Here is a 19,267-nt window from a genome sequence, read left to right as displayed (position 1 = left end):
TTTTTTTCAAATAGGCCCTGGTCCTTATCTTTGTTGTACAGGTAGCAGTTGAAATTGTACTTCCCTCTAGGGTCTTTCAGCGCACTTATCCCTGGTTATGGGTATGCACTTTGTTGTACGTCGCTCTGATCTGGAACAATGGAACAAATGAGAAAGAAAGTAATTGAGATCTATCAGTCTGGAAAAGGTTATAAAGCCATTTCTGGTGAACCTTCCCAGGAGTGGCTGGCCGACCAAAATTACCCCAAGAGCGCAGCGACGACTCATCCAAGAGGTCAACAACAACATTCAAAGAACTGCAGGCCTCACTTGCCTCAGTTAACGTCAGTGTTCATGACTCCACCATAAGAAAGAGACTGGGCAAAAATGGCCTGCATGGCAGAGTTCCAAGACAAAAACCACTGCTGAGCAAAAAGAACATTAAGGCTTGTCTCAATTTTGCCAGAAAACATCTTGATAATCCCCAAGACTTTTGGGAAAATACTCTGTGGTCTGACGAGACAAAAGTTGAACTTTTTGGAAGGTGTGTGTCCCAATACATCTGGCATAAAGTAACACCGCATTTCAGAAAAAGAACATCATACCAACAGTAAAATATGGTGGTGGTAGTGTGATGGTCTGGGGCAGTTTTGCTGCTTCAGGACCTGGAAGAATTGCTGTGATAAATGGAACCATGAATTCTGCTGTCTACCAAAAAATCCTGAAGGAGAATGTCCGGCCATCTGTTCGTGACCTCAAGCTGAAATGAACTTGGGTTCTGCAGCAGGACAATGATCCAAAACACACCAGCAAGTCCACCTCTGAATGGCTGAAGAAAAACAAAATGAAGACTTTGGAGTTGCCTAATCAAAGTCCTGACCTGAATCCTATTGAGATGCTGTGGCATGACCTTAAAAAGGCGGTTCATGCTCGAAAACCCACCAATGTGGCTGAATTACAACAATTCTGCAAAGATGAGTGGGCCAAAATTCCTCCACAGTGCTGTAAGAGACTCATTGCAAGTTATCGCAAATGTTTGATTGCAGTTGTTGCTGCTAAGGGTGGCCCAACCAGTTATTAGGTTTAGGGGGCAATCACTTTTTCACAGAGGGCCATGTAGGTTTGGATTTTTTTTCTCTCTTAATAATAAAAACCTTCATTTAAAAACTTGTCACATTTTGTGTTTACTTGTGTTGTCTTTGACTAATATTTAAATTTGTTTGATCTCAAACAAGTGTGACAAACATGCAAAAAAATTTATAAATCAGGAAGGGGCAAACACTTTTTCACACCACTCTATATAATCTATTAATCAGATAAATCAAATAGGCCCTAGTCCTTTGTTGTACTGTTACCACTTGAAATTGTACTTGCCTCTTGGGTCTTTCAGCGCACTTGTCCCTGGTTATGGGTATGCACTTTTTTGTATGTCACTCTGGATAACAGCGTCTGCCAAATGCCAATAATGTAATGGAATATAATATCTTCCACTCCCTGAAGAAGTATTTGTCTAAGTCTTTGTTGAGTGGATCATGCCTTTATTTCACCATAAAGAGTGCCTTTATTTTTTAGACTCATTACACCAGAGATCAACCCCTATTGTTAGGTCTGTATACTCTATTTACCCGTGGAATGTGTTTGGCTCCATTTTATTTTTTTGTCACCGACAAAGAATGGTGCTAATCTTTACACTATGGAAAACAAATGCATCTTTTGGACCGAGAACAACTGCTTGACTTGTTCTACCAGTTTTTCCACCAGGTACTTCAGCTCATGTGATCACGCCTGAAAACTGAGTTGCCCGAGATCAGTCAATACAGACATTTGGCTTTTTCAACATTTATTTGCTTAAGTTTATAAACAGTTTTCATCGTTCGCTTTAAATCTCTGAAAATCTGCATGATTTGACATTTAACGAATGGAATGAAACCTGATTCAAATGCAGTAAAATAACAGAATTCAATGCCAAAATTCAATTCAATGCCAATTGGCATGAACTTCATACACAAACAGGTGCTCACTTGTTGATGCACCTTTGGCAGCAATTACAGCCTCAAGTCTTTTTGAATATGATGCCACAAGCTTGGCACACCTATCTTAGGGCAGTTCTCGCTCATTCCTCTTTGCAGCACCTCTCAAGCTCCATCAGGTTGGATGGGGAGCGTTGGTGCACAGCCATTTTCAGATTTCTCCAGAGATGTTCAATCGGATTCAAGTCTGGGCTCTGGCTGGGCCACTCAAGGACATTCACAGAGTTGTCCTGAAGCCATTCCTTTGATATCTTGGCTGTGTGCTTAGGGTCGTTGTCCTGCTGAAAGATGAACCGTCGCCCCAGTCTGAGGTCAAGAGCGCTCTGGAGCAGGTTTTCATCCAGCATGTCTCTGTACATTGCTGCATTCATCTTTCCCTCAATCCTGACTAGTCTCCCAGTTCCTGCCGCTGAAAGACATCCCCACAGCATGATGCTGCCACCACCATGCTTCACTGTAGGGATGGTATTGGCCAGGTGAGAAGAGAAAATGGAGAACAGTTTCCAGGGGTTAGCGTTCTGAATTTGTGTCTGATTTATTTTGCTTTGGCGGCAGAGACAGCAGAAGAGAATGCCGCCAGGAGAGACTGGTAAATTGTGAGGTCTGAAGGGTCTCTGGATTTTCCCCACTTCCTCTCCGCTGCGCGGAGGCTGGTTCTGGAGGTACGGAGGGTGTCAGATACCCAAGGACTGGGAGGGGATCTGCGAGGTGGCTTTGAGACAGGGGGACATAGAGAGTCAAAGGCAGAGGAGAGAGATGAAAGGAGGGTGGCAGATGCAGAGTCAGTGGGGAGTTTGGAGAAGGATTCGAGAGGCGGTGACAGTGGTGGCAAAGGAAGAGGGTGAGAGGGAGTGGAGGTTACGGCGGGCTGAGGAAGTGTGGGTGGGAGGAGGATGGGGAGGAAGAAGGAGAGAGAATGAGATGAAGTGGTGATCAGATGTATGCAGAGGGGTAACCGTGAAATCGGAGCATGAGCAGTTCCTCACAAAGACAAGGTCTAGGACATTGCCCGCCTTGTGGGTTGGAGGAGAGTGTTGCAGGGAGAGGCCGAAGGAGTGGAGTAGCAGTAGGAAGGCAGCAGCTTGGGAGGCTTCAGGGTGGATGTTGAAGTCTCCAAGGAGAATCAGTGGGGTGCCATCCTCAGGGAAGGAGCTGAGAAGGGTGTCTAGCTCATCAAGGAAGTTTCCCAGGGGCTATTGAAGTCGGAAAATATCGCAAAAAAGTCGCAAATATCCGCACTCACTTATCCAGCTAACCACGCACTTGCCGCTTATAATAAGTTGTAACTCTGGTTGCTTAATGTAACACACGATGGCTGCTTTGAACAGAAAAGTATTCCTTAATTTTTCTAAATACTTGCAAATTACAATTGAAATACATCATCGCTTGACAGACTCACAGACCTCTGAAACGGCTCACGCACTGGTGGATTCCAGGAAATCCTTGGTGGCTGTTCACAATACGATCTTAGCTCCCAACACTGTTATGAATTTAGAGTAGAGACTTAAAAAGAGCGCCCGGTGAGTCCGCAAAAGGGAATAGAAAGCGTGCATACCAACACTTGAAAGCAATGTGTAAACAACCCGGGAGAGGTACGTTTACGCATTGCTTTGATCCAAAACACAGCTTTAAAATGCCAACTATGACAACCATGTGACCTGGTACCGTACAAGACAGCAGCAAATGATCACATTATTATAGCAACATTGCTTAGCCTACAGCGTGTGATGGATAAGGAGGTAAATCAAAAGGTGCATATTACAAATACAACCTTACTGCAAAAATATTAGTAGGCTTCAATACAAAACTGACACGTACAGAAAACAATTCAGTATTCTTAAAAAAGCTGCAGAGTGCGTGATATCAGGTTTTCGACATTCAAATTAAGCTCTTTCACTTTGAATCTCGAAATGCAATCAAATGCTGTGTAAATATTATGATCTATAAACAATACAAATGTCAGACACCGAAGACGATTGGCTTAAAGAAACAGGAATCATTATTTTGCTGTGGTTTATAGAACGCAGTACTTTTTTTTTGTTTGTTTGTTTGTTTGTTTTTTTGTACAGAACGGTTTTTTTGCCCTTTTTCTCTGCATGAAAAACACAGAATTCTGTGTTAACGTGACCTTAGCTTTGGAGTGGTAAACCAAATGTTAAAAAAAAAAAATGTTGATTTATTTCATAGCCGGACTGCGCTTTTCAGCCAGGCTATGACTAATGGCTAACGTTAAACTGAAACAGTGAGTCTGACATTGTGATCGTGGCGAATGTAAAGGCTTTTTAGGAGGATTCACTGAATCCTGTTAGTTTTGTTAACTTAATATGTAGGGTACATTGTTTGTTGTGTTCAGTCTGAAGTGCTCCGTTGGCCAGCAGTGCTACGTCTGACTCTCACGTTTCAATTTTGTTACAGATCTTATTCAGCATTCAGTTCAATTTGATTTTTGTTGGAGAGCGTTTTTTACATAGACTGTCACTAAGATGCTTTACAGAGCAACAGAAGGGCAAAAGGGGAAATTTGAGCTGATTTAGCCACTGAATTTCCTGCTATCTTGACCTTTGCTAACCTCTATCCCTTAAGTAACAAGTAGTTTTTAGGTTAAATATATTCACCTCTTTCTGGAACCAGGTGAACAAAATTGAGCCGTGCCTGACGTCATGCGTCATATGGAAGAATTGTGTGTTCCAACCAGCAGAGGTTGCCACAATACTAAATGTTTTGCAGCTGTTGCCTTTACGGAAGGGAATAAGAGACAAAGCTATGGTGTTTCCCAGGCTCAGGGCAAGGGAAAGGCAGTGGCCCCAGAGGAAAATAAATAGAGAAGGAAAAGCTTAGGAAATTGTAAAAAATAAAAAATAAAAACAACTGCAAATTTGGACTGTCAGAAAAAGATACTTTCCAGAGCAGCATAAGAGCAAACACCAGACTTGAACCCTAAAAATAGCAAGCATGTGAGGCAAAAAGATAGATATGAGCACCTGATAAAACCAGAAAGGTAATATAATGCTAATTTCAGCTGTCTACCTAATCTCTACTCGGTGGAGGCAGCCAAATTAGATATCACTGGGACTTTGGGGCATGTAGTCAGACTGTTTGTGATTGGTTGGCTTTGGTTCCACTGACTCTGAACTTCCCTGAAGTAGCAGGAGGATCACTGCTGTTGGGACAGAGTGCTGCATTCCTTCTCTGGAGTGGAGAGACTCTCTCAACTTTCTTCCTCGCCATCCCTTGATCTCTAAAAATTTACCCTCCTCTCCTTCTCTGGCAAATAAGACTAAAATAGTAACTCTGCTACTAATAGCTCTCTCTCTTTATCTGTGTTTGGGACTGATCGGTTCAGGGGGGCCATGTTGGAGGGGATTTTACCCCAGATGCCCCCACCCTTGACCCTTCTGGGGGTGGTAGTGGTGCTGTTTTTGTTCTACCTGCTCTCCTCCACCCCTGGAACTGGAAAAGACCCACCAGGACCCAGACCCCTGCCTCTTTTTGGGAACCTGTTCCACCTGGACCTGAAGCGGCTCCATGTGTCTCTCTGTGAGGTAAGGGCAAAAGAACGGAAGCAACCTATTGCTGTTGTTGGCTTTCCAATTATTATTTTTTTGTTTTTTTTGCAGTTCTGAGAGAACCACTTGGTAACTTTTTGTGAAACTTGGCATACTAATAAAACTCCAACAGAGATTCAGTAAATTAAGTGTCAGTTTCCCATTGAATATAAAATAAAATAAAAAGATTAAAATGAAAAAATTATGATTAAAAAATGCCACTATCAGTTGTCAATGAGCTAGGAAAAATCAAGCCAGATTTGGGGAATTAAATGTTTTCTCTTTTCTACTATTCATCCAATATGGATATTTACAGAGAATAATAATGAATGGATTTTCCGCAGTTATGGATTTTTGCTAATTAGTTTTGAGAGTTATGGTCCGATTTGAACCAAACACTGAAAATGTTAAATTTTAAGATGGCAAAGGAAGGCCCAAACCTTGGTGGTGAGGCTGCCACTCTAAACCGGGGGTCTGGCCCAATACTCAAAAAAATGCTCTCTCCTTTACTGCACAACCTGTCACTGTTCTGGTCATCTGTTTTGGTGAATTTCCAGGCATTACCCGTTGGTGTCGCTCTTGCCATATTTCTGGCATTTTGGTAAGTTTCACTTTGGCAATCAGTGGTACTAAGGTCTAATTAGTACCCTTGTGCTGACGACTGACTCTTATTGTCTTCCGGGTGAAGTCTGATTCCCAATTGATGTCAGCTGTGTGCCTTTCTATTTAAGCCCTGGGTTTCTTTGACACAGTTAATGTTATTTCCCCATTTCACGTTTGACTCTTATTTTCATTTGTGCAAAAAAAATGTGAGGTGTGTGACTGACGATATTCATTTACCTGTCGTGGCGAGAGGGTGTTGGCCCTCTCATTGACTGAATCTTCCTCCCAACTAGGCGAAGCGTTAGGGTTTGAATTAATTGTACCCTTTTCTGTACGCTTGCTCTCATATGCTGTGACGGCCCTCCTGTTTCCGTCCGTTTTGGGTTTTGTCTTTTGCTTATCTTTCAGGCAGCCAGCGGACGGGAACTGGAAACTGGAGGGTCATCAGTGGTAACAGCGAGCACCTGTGCCTCGTGCGCTGGGTGCTTAAATGACTTTCTGCCATTCCTGCAGTTCAAGGGGGCTTCTTTTTTTTTTTTCTCCCACATAGACCTGAACTTTGTTTGAGTAAATAAATGCAATTTTTGTTATTCCTTAAACTGGTGTGTGTCCCTTTTTATCTTATGATTTCCGAGCGGTCGTAACACTGAGGCCCTCTTGTAATTAAAAGACTGGCTCAGACTCCCTACAGCTTGGAGCAAGCATAAGGGATAAGACAATGTTCACCAATCACCCTATCTGTATGTAGTACTTTCTCTTCGCGCTGCTGTGTGTCTGTTTGCCGTAGCGTGCTGCTTCCAAGTCAGTCTTATTTATCATGTGCACTGCACAACACAAGGTCGTTCTGAACAATGAAATTCTTGGGACATGGCAGGCAAAAGCTACGTCGTAGACGTGATGTACATAGGAAGCCTACATGTGCTGGTTGAGAACTGTTTGTGAGTCTGGTAGTCCATGCCTGGATGCTCTGGTAGTGCTCTCAATGGAGTGCCTGTAGAAATTTGTGAGTTTTGGCATGCAAAATTTCCTGAGTCTCTTTTAGGTGCTTTTGGGCGGTTTTTACTGCCGCGTCCGATTGCCTGGTCCAGGAGAGGTCATCATTGATTAACACACCGAGGAACTTTAAGGAGGAGACAGAGTACAGTCATCCTGGTCCTCAGCTAGCCCTACAGTAGGGATGGTGTCTGTGATGGTACTCAGTCTACTCCACATATGTCGGGGGTCAGAGCTGTGGTAGTCAGACTCCAACTTGTCCCTGTAGGCTCTTTTGGCATCTCTGATGCCCTTCCATAGAACATATCTGGACTTCCTCAAGGCCTTCAAGTCCCCTGAGCTAAAGGCAGAGGACCGTGCTCTGAGCTTAGCACGGACATCACCATTAACCCAGGGCTTTTGGTTGGGGAAAGTCCAAACATTGACTTTTGGGACGATGTCATCAATGCATTTGGAGATGTAGGCTGAGACAGAGTCTGTGTATTCATCAATGTCTCCATCAGCTGCAACACAGAACATCTGCCAGTCTATGGTTTCAAAACAGTCCTGGAGAGTGGCAATGGATTCCTCACTCCAGTGTTGAACTGTCTGAAAAAACATTTTTTCCTGTAGGTTCGCAGGAGAAGAATGGAGGTGTGATCCTCCTTATCAAAGGCAGGGCGGGGGAGGGGTTTATAGCCGTCCCATAGTTGAGAATAGCAATGGTCAAGAGTCGGATCACCGCGGGTAAGAAAGTTAATATGCTGGTGATACTTATCTCATATTAGCCCTATTGAAGTTGCCAACAACAATAGAAGTTGCCTCCAGGTGAGCGTTCTCCTGTCCATTAATCAGCCCTCTAGCGCACGTTTTATCCACCTGCGGGGGGATGTAGACCACTGAGATTATCGCAGAACTGAATTCCTGGGGAGGTAGAAGGTACAGACTTTTATAGTGAAGAGCTCCAGGTCCTGTGAGCAGTGTTTTGTAAGTACTGCTATATCTGAACCCCAGTGAGAATTGACCATAATGCAGACCCCACCGTCTCTGCGTTTACCTGACTCTGCAGTTCTATCCTGCTGGTAGATGGAGAATACAGCCGGGGTAGCAGTCGTGTGCATACCGTAAGCTCTAGCCAGGTCTCAGTAAACATCAGCACGCAGCAGTTTACAATGTCCCGCTGCAAGTTAATGCATGCGTGTAGTTCATCCATTTTATTGTCCAGGGATGGAACATTTGCCAGTAAAATGCTCTGTAGCAGCAGATTGTGGTGTGGATTGTGATTGTGGTGTAAACCGGCACGTTTGCATTGGTAGTATTGGTAAACACAATAGCGGCAGGACTAAGGGATCGCAACACGTACTCTGGTAAATTGAGATTCTGTGTCCAGCGACGAACAAACTTCCAAAAGTGCTTGTCGATCATACTGTATGAGTGACAGTGCAGAACAAAAGTAAAACCAAGACTAATAATAATAAACACCAAACTACGAGTTCAATGCGGAGCCATTGTCAGTGTGACCTTCCTCAAGTTTGACCGCCGTTCTGATGTTTCTCACGAAAGCTAAATATATGGTTGCTGGAGACCTCACCTCTTAGTTGATAGCTTTGCAAAACACGACCACTGGCCAGGGTTTTGTGTTTGACAACCCTTGGAGCAGTATGTTTATTCAGTTGGCCCACTTGTAAGGCCAATTGAGTCTAGGTGAGCGTCAGGTGGGTTTCTGACTTCCCTAAAGTCAAGTGGATTACGTGGTCATTGGAGTGTCACCCCTCTCAGTGGAAAGGTTAGCGAACTTGCCGATAAGCCCGGACTTCCATTTCTGAGACCTCTGTCGCTGGTTGTGCACACTTTCTGCCTCTGTATAAGTAATTCTGCTTCATCAGTTGAATTAGAGGCGGGATCTCTTGTGTGTCTTCTTATTATCACTTTGCTGTTCCCGGTCCTAGGTGGGCTTTCATGCAGTTGGGAGCCCGCATAGTTTTCACCCTGGCACTGTTTGCGTACCTACTTCCTACTTGCCTCGTTTTACGATCGGCGCAATCACTAGGGCGTGAGATTGAGTTCCCCTGCCGTTTGTTATTTCCTCACTGGAGTCGGATTAGGCTACTTGGCCAGGTCCTTCTTTTGGTTGGCTAAGTGACTTAATTATTCCCTTGATCGGTTATCCCCGTCCTCTTCTAGGGCGTATCCCTAGAATACTGGGGATCCTGGGATACTCCTAGGAAATACTACTGGTTATCTTCGATAATGTGGGTAACTTTTAGAACCCCTCTCATTCGTGTCTGGTCCTTCGACCCCACTCCCTTTCTGATAATCACCGCACATAAATACAGCTACCAGAGAGCGATAATAACAGCACATAAACACAGCTACAGGAGAGAGATAATCACTGAACATGCACTCAGTGACCACTTTATTAGGTAGACCTGTACACCAGCTTGTTAATTCAAATATTTAATCAGCCAATCATGTGGCAGCAGGGTAGGAATGTGATATAAGTGACTTTGATTGTTGGTGCCAGACAGGATGGTTTGAGTATCTGAAACTGCTGATCTCCTGGGATTTTCACAGTCACAGTCTCTAGACTTTGCAGAAAATGGTGCGAAAAACAAACAAACATCCAGTGAGCAGCAGTTCTCCACATAGAAATGCAATGTTAATAAGAAAGGTCTGAGGAGACCGCACCTCTCAGTTGAGAGTCATGAAACTCGCCCGCCACCCAGGGCTGTTTTACAACCCTTGGAGCAGTATGTGTATATAGTTGGCACACTTGTAAGTCTCCTGCATGGTCAGTTGAGCCTAGGTGAGCATCAGGTGAATCTCTGTGGGTTTCTGGCTAAAGTCAAATGGTGTACGTGGTCATTGGAGTATCGCCCCTCTCAGAGGAGAGATTTGCGAACTTACCGATAAATCCAGATTTCCGTGTCTGAGACACCCGTCGCTGTTTGTGTGAACTTCCCGCCTCTGTATAAGTAATCCTGCTTTATCAGTTGAATTAGAGGCGGGATGACTTGTGTGTATTTTCCATGGTAGGCTATAAAGCAGCTGGGAGCCTGCATAGTTTCCTCCCTGGCACTGCTTGCGCGCCTACTTCCCTTACTCGCCTCGTTTTACGATCATCATAATCAGTAGGCCGTGAGTTTCCCTGCCGTTTGATATTTCCTGCCAGGGATTTATTTATTCCCTTTATCGGTTATCCCCTTCCTCTTCTAGGGCGTAACCCCCATCTCCTGGGATACTCCTTGAAAATATTAGTGGTTATCTTACGTAAAGTGGGTAACTTTTTTAGAACCTGTCTTGGTTGCGTCTGGTCCTCTGACCCCACTCCTTGACACTACCACCCTCCTCCTTTATGACTAGGTGTTGAACATACTGGACATAAATCTACAACATGACACACATTAAAACTCTTTATTTGTATATTGAATTAGAAGCAGTACATAACCAAATGTTTCACAAAATGCACAAAGAATAAAACTAATGAAAGACAGGTAGAAAAAACACATAAAGATTTTTTTTAAAGTATTTGATCTTTCTGAAACAGAGCTAGCTTAATCTTCTCACGGTGTTGTGCGATTGAAAATTCCCCAAATTCCAGGAAACCCATGAGCAACTTTCTACTCAAACCAGAATCATCAGAAGTTTGGCTGGAGCAATCTGTAGATATCCAGAGTTTGAGATCCATTAGACAATTCTGTCAAACAGGTGATTAAAATAATTGTTGGATATAATGGGGAAATATAGCTGGGTGTCACTGGCATAAATGTAAAAAAAGCATAATTTCACCATTTCACCCAAAGAAAGCGTATGCGTATATCAGGAGGGAAATTCTGGCCCATGCAGGTTTTTGTTTCAACACAATGGCTGTACTGCACACGGCTGTACAGTGATGTTGTGTTTTTTGTTCATGAATAACAGGACAAAAAAACTACTAAATGATGACTGCAAAATGATGCAAAATGATGGCTTGGCTACAGTCACAGAGCAAGTGCCACTGACATTGTGTTAATTTATTTCCTGTCTCTCCAGCTGTCTAAGAAATATGGATCTGTGTTCACTTTACACTTGGGCCCAAAGAAGGTGGTTGTCCTGGCAGGCTGCAAGACCGTCAAACAGGCGCTGGTAAACTACGCAGAAGAGTTTGGAGACCGGGAAATTGCGCCCATATTTAGAGATAGCTTGCAAGGACACGGTATGCAATCATGTCCAGTCCTATTCGTCTGTTGCTTTGACCATCTGCATATAGTTTACCAAGCACCAACAGATTTTGGCCAGTCATCCCACCAAAGCGACGGAGAAAGAGACGGAGAGTTCTGGATAGAGCTCCCATGTTTCTCCTTGCGCCTCTTCTTTTTTGTGAAGGTTGTCTGTGACCTGCCTCTGTGCCACAGGGTTGACCGAGAGCCTCCCATGGTGTCCTGTCCTCTCTCAGGTGTTGTATTCTGCAACGGAAACTCCTGGAAGGAGATGAGACGCTTCTCCCTCACCAACCTGCGAGACTTTGGAATGGGCAAGAGGGGGAGTGAGGAGAAGATCATTGAGGAATGTCGCCACCTCATCGAGGTGTTCGAGAATTTTAAAGGTGAGAACGAAATGACAGGTGGCCTGTAGCGTAGCGGTTAAGGTAAATGACTGGGACATGCAAGGTTCTAATCCTGGTGTAGCCACAATAAGATCCGCACAGCCATTGGGCCCTTGAGCAAGGCCCTTAACCCTGCATTGCTCCAGGGGAGGATTGTCTCCTGCTTTGTCTAATCAACATTGTACATCATTGGCAGTTGATTAATGTAATTAGCCTGGATTCAATTTCTGCTAATGTGCCAGAGTTAGCCAGTCCCAGGGCTACATGCTCTGTCTGCGGGCGTAGCCGGAGCATCGGGAGGAAACTCGGGGAGATTGTGCTAACTTCATGTGATTGAGGAGCTTTCCACTCAACCAGTCCGGACCAGGGGGATGGTGCATGATGTGTTATATTATCCCTGCTAACCAAACCCTCAGATTCCTGGTTGATTAGGCACTCTCAGAAAGAAGGAGTGAAGGCAGTCTGGCCTTTCAGTAGCACTAACTACTTAATACGTAAGCTGAATCCTGGCCAGTGGACATCACATTTTCACACAAGAATTGTTCCCACTCTGTCCCGGATCATTCAGCCATTATTGCCACCTCTGAACTGTAACAAGCTGCTAACTGCTCTTAATTATACACTTTCAATATCCAGCTACTTAATCCATAATATGTCAGAAACATCTATTTCATATTTGCATCCCAGGGATTCAAATTAACTAATGTTCTCATAATGTCAACTAATGTTTTCATTATTTTCATCTGTAAAAAAAAAAAAAAAAATGTAGCGCAACTCAAAATACATGTTTTCAGCCTTAACTGATCCAGATATTGGGATATTGGTAGCAGCAGACTGGGTTCCAGGGACTGGGAGTTTAGAATCCACTATCCGATAGCGTACCTGTATGCAATTATTTCATGGTTTTTGTTCATTCTTTTTCGGTCTTTAGGTGAGCCTTTCAACACCATTCAGCCACTGAATTACTCCGTCTCCAACGTAATCAGCGCCATCATATACGGCTTCCGCTTTGACTACACTGACCCCGCCTTCCAAAAAATGGTCGACAGCACCAATGAAAATATCCAGCTGTGTGGTTCAGCGGAAATACTGGTACTAGTGCTACGTAAATATACTTCTTCCTAAAGGCAGACATTGTCATAACATTTTTGGGGCACTTAAATGGCATAGCTGGTAAAGGCTGGAGCAAAGGAATTGACCTCGCTGTTCCAATACTTTTGGAGGGGACTGTAAATCCCCTCAAATGAAAGAGGACAGTCTGCACTTCGACGTCATATTCATTGATTTACTGCAAATCCAGTGTGTACAGACCAAAAAAAAAGATTTCACTGTCCAAATATTTTTGGACCTCATTGTAGCTTGCAGTCTCCTTAAAGACAAGCTTCAATATTCTTGCAAAAAAAATAGATTTTGAATGGACCTTCCCAATGACAGAGATGCCTATAGCTTTACCTGCCAAACATTGGTCCAGCTCATGTCTACATTGAACACGATTTAAACCTCATATGGACTGCAGGTGACAGTGAGGTTGATTTCTCAAATATGGGAGGAAGGAGTTGTTTGGGATTGATGTTCTGTTTAAAAACAATTGTTTCTGGTTCTGATCCTGAGCTGTTTTTTGGTTTTGGCGGGTTACTGCAGGTGTACAACATGTTCCCCTGGCTGCGCTGGTGTTGTGGCTGGTGGCTGATGAATCGGACACAGATTTTGAAGCAGGACCAATGCAACATCAGCAAGATTCAGGGGCTGGTGCAGGGACTGAAGGACACACTCAACCCTCAGGACCTCAGGGGATTTGTGGACTCCTTCCTAGTTCGGCAGCAGGAGGTATGGAGCGGGAGAACTGGACTAGGACTGCTGGCAGTTAAACTGTCATCTGCTTTGTCCCTAACCATGCTTGACAAACCTTTCTGCATTATTTGAAGAAGTGTTTTAATGTTAGCAGGGCTTATGCTTATGACAGATTTATATATTTAGTTTTCCTTTATCAAAATGAGGACAGTAGGAATTTCAGAGTGGTTTTGGAACTGGCTACAGGATAGAACAAAAAGAGTAGAAGTAGTAGTAGGAGGGATTTTATCTGAGCAGGGTATTGTGGGAAGTGGTGTCCCACACGGTTCAGTGCTGGGGCCAATGCTCTTTTTCATTTACATAAATAGCCTTGACAGAGGCATTGAAAGTACTTTTGTGAAATAAGCTGGCACTACACTACCAAAGTTTGTAGGAATCAGTTGAAGAGTTAATGTGTGATAAATGGCAGTTCCACTCCTGCAATAATTTCATGTAAGCTAAAAAAAGGAGCCTTGCTGTGTTTGCAAACTCCTGCATAGGCTTTCTGAGTGGAAAACAAGTACCACATTTATCATGCACTGAAATATATTTTTAACATCTTTCATAAATTGTTTGTGCAACTAATGCTTTATTTTGTGCGTGGCGTTCTGTACCTGTTCAGGAGTCAGACCAGCCAGGTTCCTACTTCCACAACAACAACCTGAACGTTACTGTCTACAACCTGTTTGCAGCAGGGACAGATACCTCTGCAACCACCCTGAGATGGGGCCTGCTGCTGATGGCTAAGTACCCGCACATACAGGGTAGGGAAATGCGTACACACACAAACACACACACACACACATAAAGACTCTGTGCACCTTCCTAAACTGCGAATTCCAACTCAGTTTGACTTTTAATCATCAGAGTTGCGTAATGTCTCCTGTGTACAGAATCCCCATCGTCAAATGACATTACAAACCGTTCCTTTTTTTTTTTTAAATAGTACCGTTACCTGTGCTTGTTACAATATTTATGAGTGGAGTGCTGTTTGCGTTGCATGAATGACATGTTTGCCTTGTGTGTATGAATGGGCATGTGTGGCAAACTCACCCAGGTGAGCCGCGCTTCTGCGACATGGATGCGCACTCACATTTAAGCGCACACCCACGTGAAGACAGTGGGCTCCAAAATTATTGGCACCCTTGATCATAGCCACAAAATGTGCTGTAATCTAAAAAAAAAAAACATATGCCGCACTTTAGTTCAGACCACAGGTTTTACATGAGATTTAAGTCTGGAGAATGAGTCGGCCATTGAAGAACACAGATCCACATTTCTGTCATAACCAAGACTCAAGCTTCCTAGCAGAGGCAACCAGCTTTTCTGCCAAGATTCCTTTTTACTTTTTGAATTCATTTTGCCATTGATATTAATTAGTGCCCCTCAAAACATCAATGTCCACTATATTTCACAGTCTGAGATGCTTCTCCTTGAACGCATTATATTCTCTTCCAGTCATAATTCCAATGAGGTTTGGCTTTGTTTACTGTGCTCAGTAAGGGCTGTCTTCATGCCACCCTTCGGAAGAGTTTGCTGGTACAGAGGTACAATTTTATGGGGGTTTTTAGACTTGGTGACCCCAAGACACAACCAATCTGTTCAATTCTTAAACTGCGATCCTTGGGTTACTTATGGCCCTCCACCTCACCATTATCCCTACCATGGGAATAATTTGCACTTTCATCCTCTTCCTGCCAAATTTGCAACAATTCCATATGTTTTACACCTTTTTATTATTTTACTTACAGGACTAAGTGTTATGTCTAACCGTTTATGTATGTTTTTGTTGCCATTACCCGATTTGTGATGGTCAATTACCATCTGTGTCTTCTGAATTGACAGTTCTTTAGGTTTCCCCATGATGACGGTTGACAAAGGGATTATTCATTCTTGTGTCCTCATTTTTATTCTCTGGTGTAATGGAATGACACAATATGGTTCCTTTAGACTGAGATGAATGAGATTAAAGGAAAATTGTATTGCCGATTTCACTTAGTTCACAATAATTGTTAGGGGTGCCAATAATTTTAGTACCTGTGTTTTTCTGAAAAAAATAGACTACTAAATAAAAACATTGAAACATGAGAGTGAATGTATGAAAATAAAAGTAGTTTTCCCATATGTCTGAACATAAAACCATCCATCCATCCATTATCTTAACCCACTTATCCTGAACAGGGTTGCAGGGGGGCTGGAGCCTATCCCAGCATACATTGGGCGAAAGGCGGGAATACACCCTGGATAGGTTGCCAGTCCATCGCAGGGCACACACACCATTCACTCACACACTCATACCTATGGGCAATTTAGACTCTCCAATCAGCCTAACCTGCATGTCTTTGGACTGTGGGAGGAAACCGAAGTACCCGGAGGAAACCCACGCAGACACGGGGAGAACATGCAAACTCCGCACAGAGAGGCCCCGGCTAACGGGGATTCGAACCCAGGACCTCCTTGCTGTGAGGCGGCAGTGCTACCCACTGCACATTTTTATTAATTACATTACATTATTGGCATTTGGCAGATGCTCTTATCCAGAGCGATATACAGTTTATTAGACTAAGCCGGAGACAATCTTCCCCTGGTGCAATGCAGGGTTAAGGGCCTTACTCAAGAGCCCAATGGCCGTGCGGATCTTATTGCAGCCAATAATTCTGGAGCCCATTGTATGTGCATACACAGACAAAGAAGTTTGTGCACCAAGTTGCACGCACGCACAGACACACTAATTAGATTAAATAGGCTTTCTTGGCCTTTACGATTGTTGAAGAGAATCCCTGTCTTTCTGCACAGTATTTACCGGTGTCAGTTAGTGTGGCTGCACTTCAACCTCACTCTAATGGGTGTGGTGTATTAATATTAATGAGTTTCTGTAAAATCATGGCTAATGGTCCAGTGTACCAACTTTATATATCTCTCTGTGTCTCTGGGGTGCAGACCAGGTTCAGGAGGAGCTGAGTCGGGTCATTGGGGACCGGGAACCCCGGATGGAGGACCGGAGGAACCTGCCCTACACCGACGCCGTGATCCACGAGACCCAGAGACTGGCTAACATTGCACCCTTGAGCATTCCCCACACCACCAGCTGTGATGTCACCTTCCAGGGATACTTCATCAAGAAGGTTCTATCACCTCCCCTTAGAGAAGTCAGAGACCTTCCCTCAGTTCTACCTTCCCTCTCTTCCTCTCTGATTCTCTGTTCCCTCCCTCCCTCTCTTCCTCTCTCATTCTGTTCCCTCCCTCCCTTTCTTCCTCTCTGATTCTCTGTTCCCTCCCTCTCTCTCTTCCTCTGTCATTAATCATATAGTGACTGTTTTATTTAAACTCTTTGTTCACTGGAGCATATAGGGAAAACAACAAAATGTGTCAGTGTCCAAATACTTATGGACTGCACTGTATGTACAGATATCAAGAGGTATATATAGTTAAAATGACTTGGGGACAGATAGTGAGAGTATGTTGGTCCAAGACTAGATGCACGGGTAGTGACTGCCAGACACGAGTGTTTCTGGTTGTGTTCTGCCATGTACATATTATACCTTGCATTTCCTCTCAATTCACTCTTTTTGTTTGTATGTATGATTGTATGTGTGTTTTACAGGGAACTACGGTAATCCCACTCCTGGCGTCAGTGCTGCAGGATGAGGAAGAGTGGGAGACCCCCCACAGCTTCAACCCTGGCCACTTCCTGGATGAGAAGGGCTGCTTCATCAAGAGAGATGCCTTCATGCCCTTCTCTGCAGGTGCAGCACAGTGCAGTACATGGCAAATCAAAGCTCTCTAATCTTTAACCAATGCAAGAATGCTGCAGATATGACACATCAGCTTTCTGTTCCACAAGTTGCTGTTTTCAGAAGCGAGACACACTTCATTTTATACTAAGGGTACTCTGCCGACTCAGCAGATTTTTTTAATGACTGAAGGCCTATGGTCTGTACATTCTCATTCGGCTGTGAAAAAACATGGGGATTGTTGTCCCCTGTTGTTGCAGAAAGTGCTGTGATTATCTCTTCTGCAGCTGTATTTTTGTGCTATGATTATCTCTATCTCTCCTGTAGCTGTATTTAAGTGCTGTGATTATCTCTTGCTCGCAGGGCGACGGGCCTGTCTGGGAGAGAGCCTGGCCAGGATGGAGCTCTTCCTCTTCTTCACCTTCCTCCTGCAGAGGTTCTGCTTCACACCACCACCGGGGGTGTCTGAGGATGAGCTGGACCTGACACCATCTGTGGGGCTCTCCCTCAGCCCTTCTCCCCACCAGCTGTGTGCTGTGAGCCGGGCCTAAACCCCTCTCCAGCTGATGGGTGTGAATCTCACACCAAACCTTTCTTGGTCACAAGTTACAGGAACTTTTGTTTGACTCACAGTATCAGCTATATTATTAAATGTATTTCTCCCCTCCACCGCTGTGGAGACCTTTCTTTTGCTTTTCTCTTTATTCCAGGTTTCTTCAACTACTCACTGATGAGGTCATCTTAAGTGGTACATATGGGCCAAATCCACATTCCCTCACAGAGTATTATGATGGCTGTTTTCAAATGAATTTGATCCATCCATTTCCTGAATTTACTGAGAAGAAATTGACCCTACCTTGACTCCAGGTTTGAGACTGAAATGTGAAATTCTTTACGATACATGTAGATTACATGTAGACTTTATTTGATTATTTCAGAAAGTGCGTCAATTGTTAAAATAGAGATAAATTTGAGGTCATTTTACATTTTTGTGTCATTTCCACTAACCCTTGGAATGCAAAGTATTGATGTTTTCCGTAAGTGATCAGCCCCTGCATATATTCAATCACTGCAATCAGAAGTTCCGCTACTTCGGGATGCCTGGCACCTCCCCCTCGCCGCACCTGCACTTCTATGCCATATGCCACAGATTATAATAGCGTTCGTATACAGTTATTGTTTTACTCTGGATATTCTAGGTGCCAACTGTAGTATGCTCATTTATCTATTCTCCAAGTTAGTTCATGTGTTCTTCAAGGGTTCAAAATCCATGGGGTCACACTCGGACTCGGAACCTCTACGGTCCTCATCGCATTTGTCCCTGTGTTCGATTTGCACTTCCTTGTGCACGTCATGATAAATATAAATATTTAACGGGTTCAGCTGATTCAGATTCAAACCAAAGGACACAAGGCCTCGCCTCCCTCGTTCTCGACACACAAGCCCTGGTGCTCCTCTCAACAAAAATGCAACCACAAAGAAATTATAATTTCTGTCGATTTGGTAATAATTATTAAATTCACTACCATCCATGTAAAAATGAACTGTGCAATCTGTGTCTGAACGTAAGGAAATAAAGGTTTAAACCTGTCTGCGTTCCCTGTCTGCATTGACTATTCTTATCGACCTCATCTTCACCCTCTATGGTAACCATTATGAAATAGCACTTCAAATTTGTGTGTTTTTTTTGTTTTTTTCCCCTCCTGTTTGACCTTAACTTCAATTCTACAATTCTTTTTTCAGGTTGAACCTTTCATCTTCTTTTTGCTATCAGGGGACCCATAAGGGGTATCTTTTTTCCCCAAAAAGGAGAGCCCCATTATAAATGCCAACTATATAAATGTCAACCATTTATTTAATTTATTTTCAACAACAAAACAACATAACACAATTTTTTTTATCACAAACATGAATGTTATAGAACATAGTAGAACAATGAACAGCTATGGAAATGACTTGTCCCTAGCTTGCATATCACCTCAGCCATTG

General features: G+C 43.6%; 1 protein-coding gene across 1 annotated transcript; it reads left to right on the top strand.

Annotated features, from left to right (window-relative positions):
- The first annotated feature begins 5,199 nt into the window (after positions 1–5,199).
- LOC133118701 (cytochrome P450 2K1-like) lies at positions 5,200–18,868 on the top strand. The gene is made up of 9 exons (XM_061228859.1): positions 5,200–5,551; positions 11,162–11,324; positions 11,565–11,714; positions 12,646–12,806; positions 13,356–13,541; positions 14,167–14,308; positions 16,485–16,669; positions 17,149–17,290; positions 17,642–18,868. The coding sequence occupies exons 1-9, from the start codon at positions 5,360–5,362 to the stop codon at positions 17,827–17,829; spliced, it is 1,509 nt and encodes a 502-aa protein (XP_061084843.1). The 5' UTR covers positions 5,200–5,359; the 3' UTR covers positions 17,830–18,868.
- The last annotated feature ends 399 nt before the right edge of the window (positions 18,869–19,267 follow it).

The sequence above is a fragment of the Conger conger genome, chromosome 2, assembly GCF_963514075.1.
Source record: "Conger conger chromosome 2, fConCon1.1, whole genome shotgun sequence".
Classification (NCBI taxonomy): Eukaryota; Metazoa; Chordata; class Actinopteri; order Anguilliformes; family Congridae; genus Conger; species Conger conger.
Note: the sequence above shows the minus strand (reverse complement) of the source record. Positions and strands in the feature narration are given on the sequence as shown.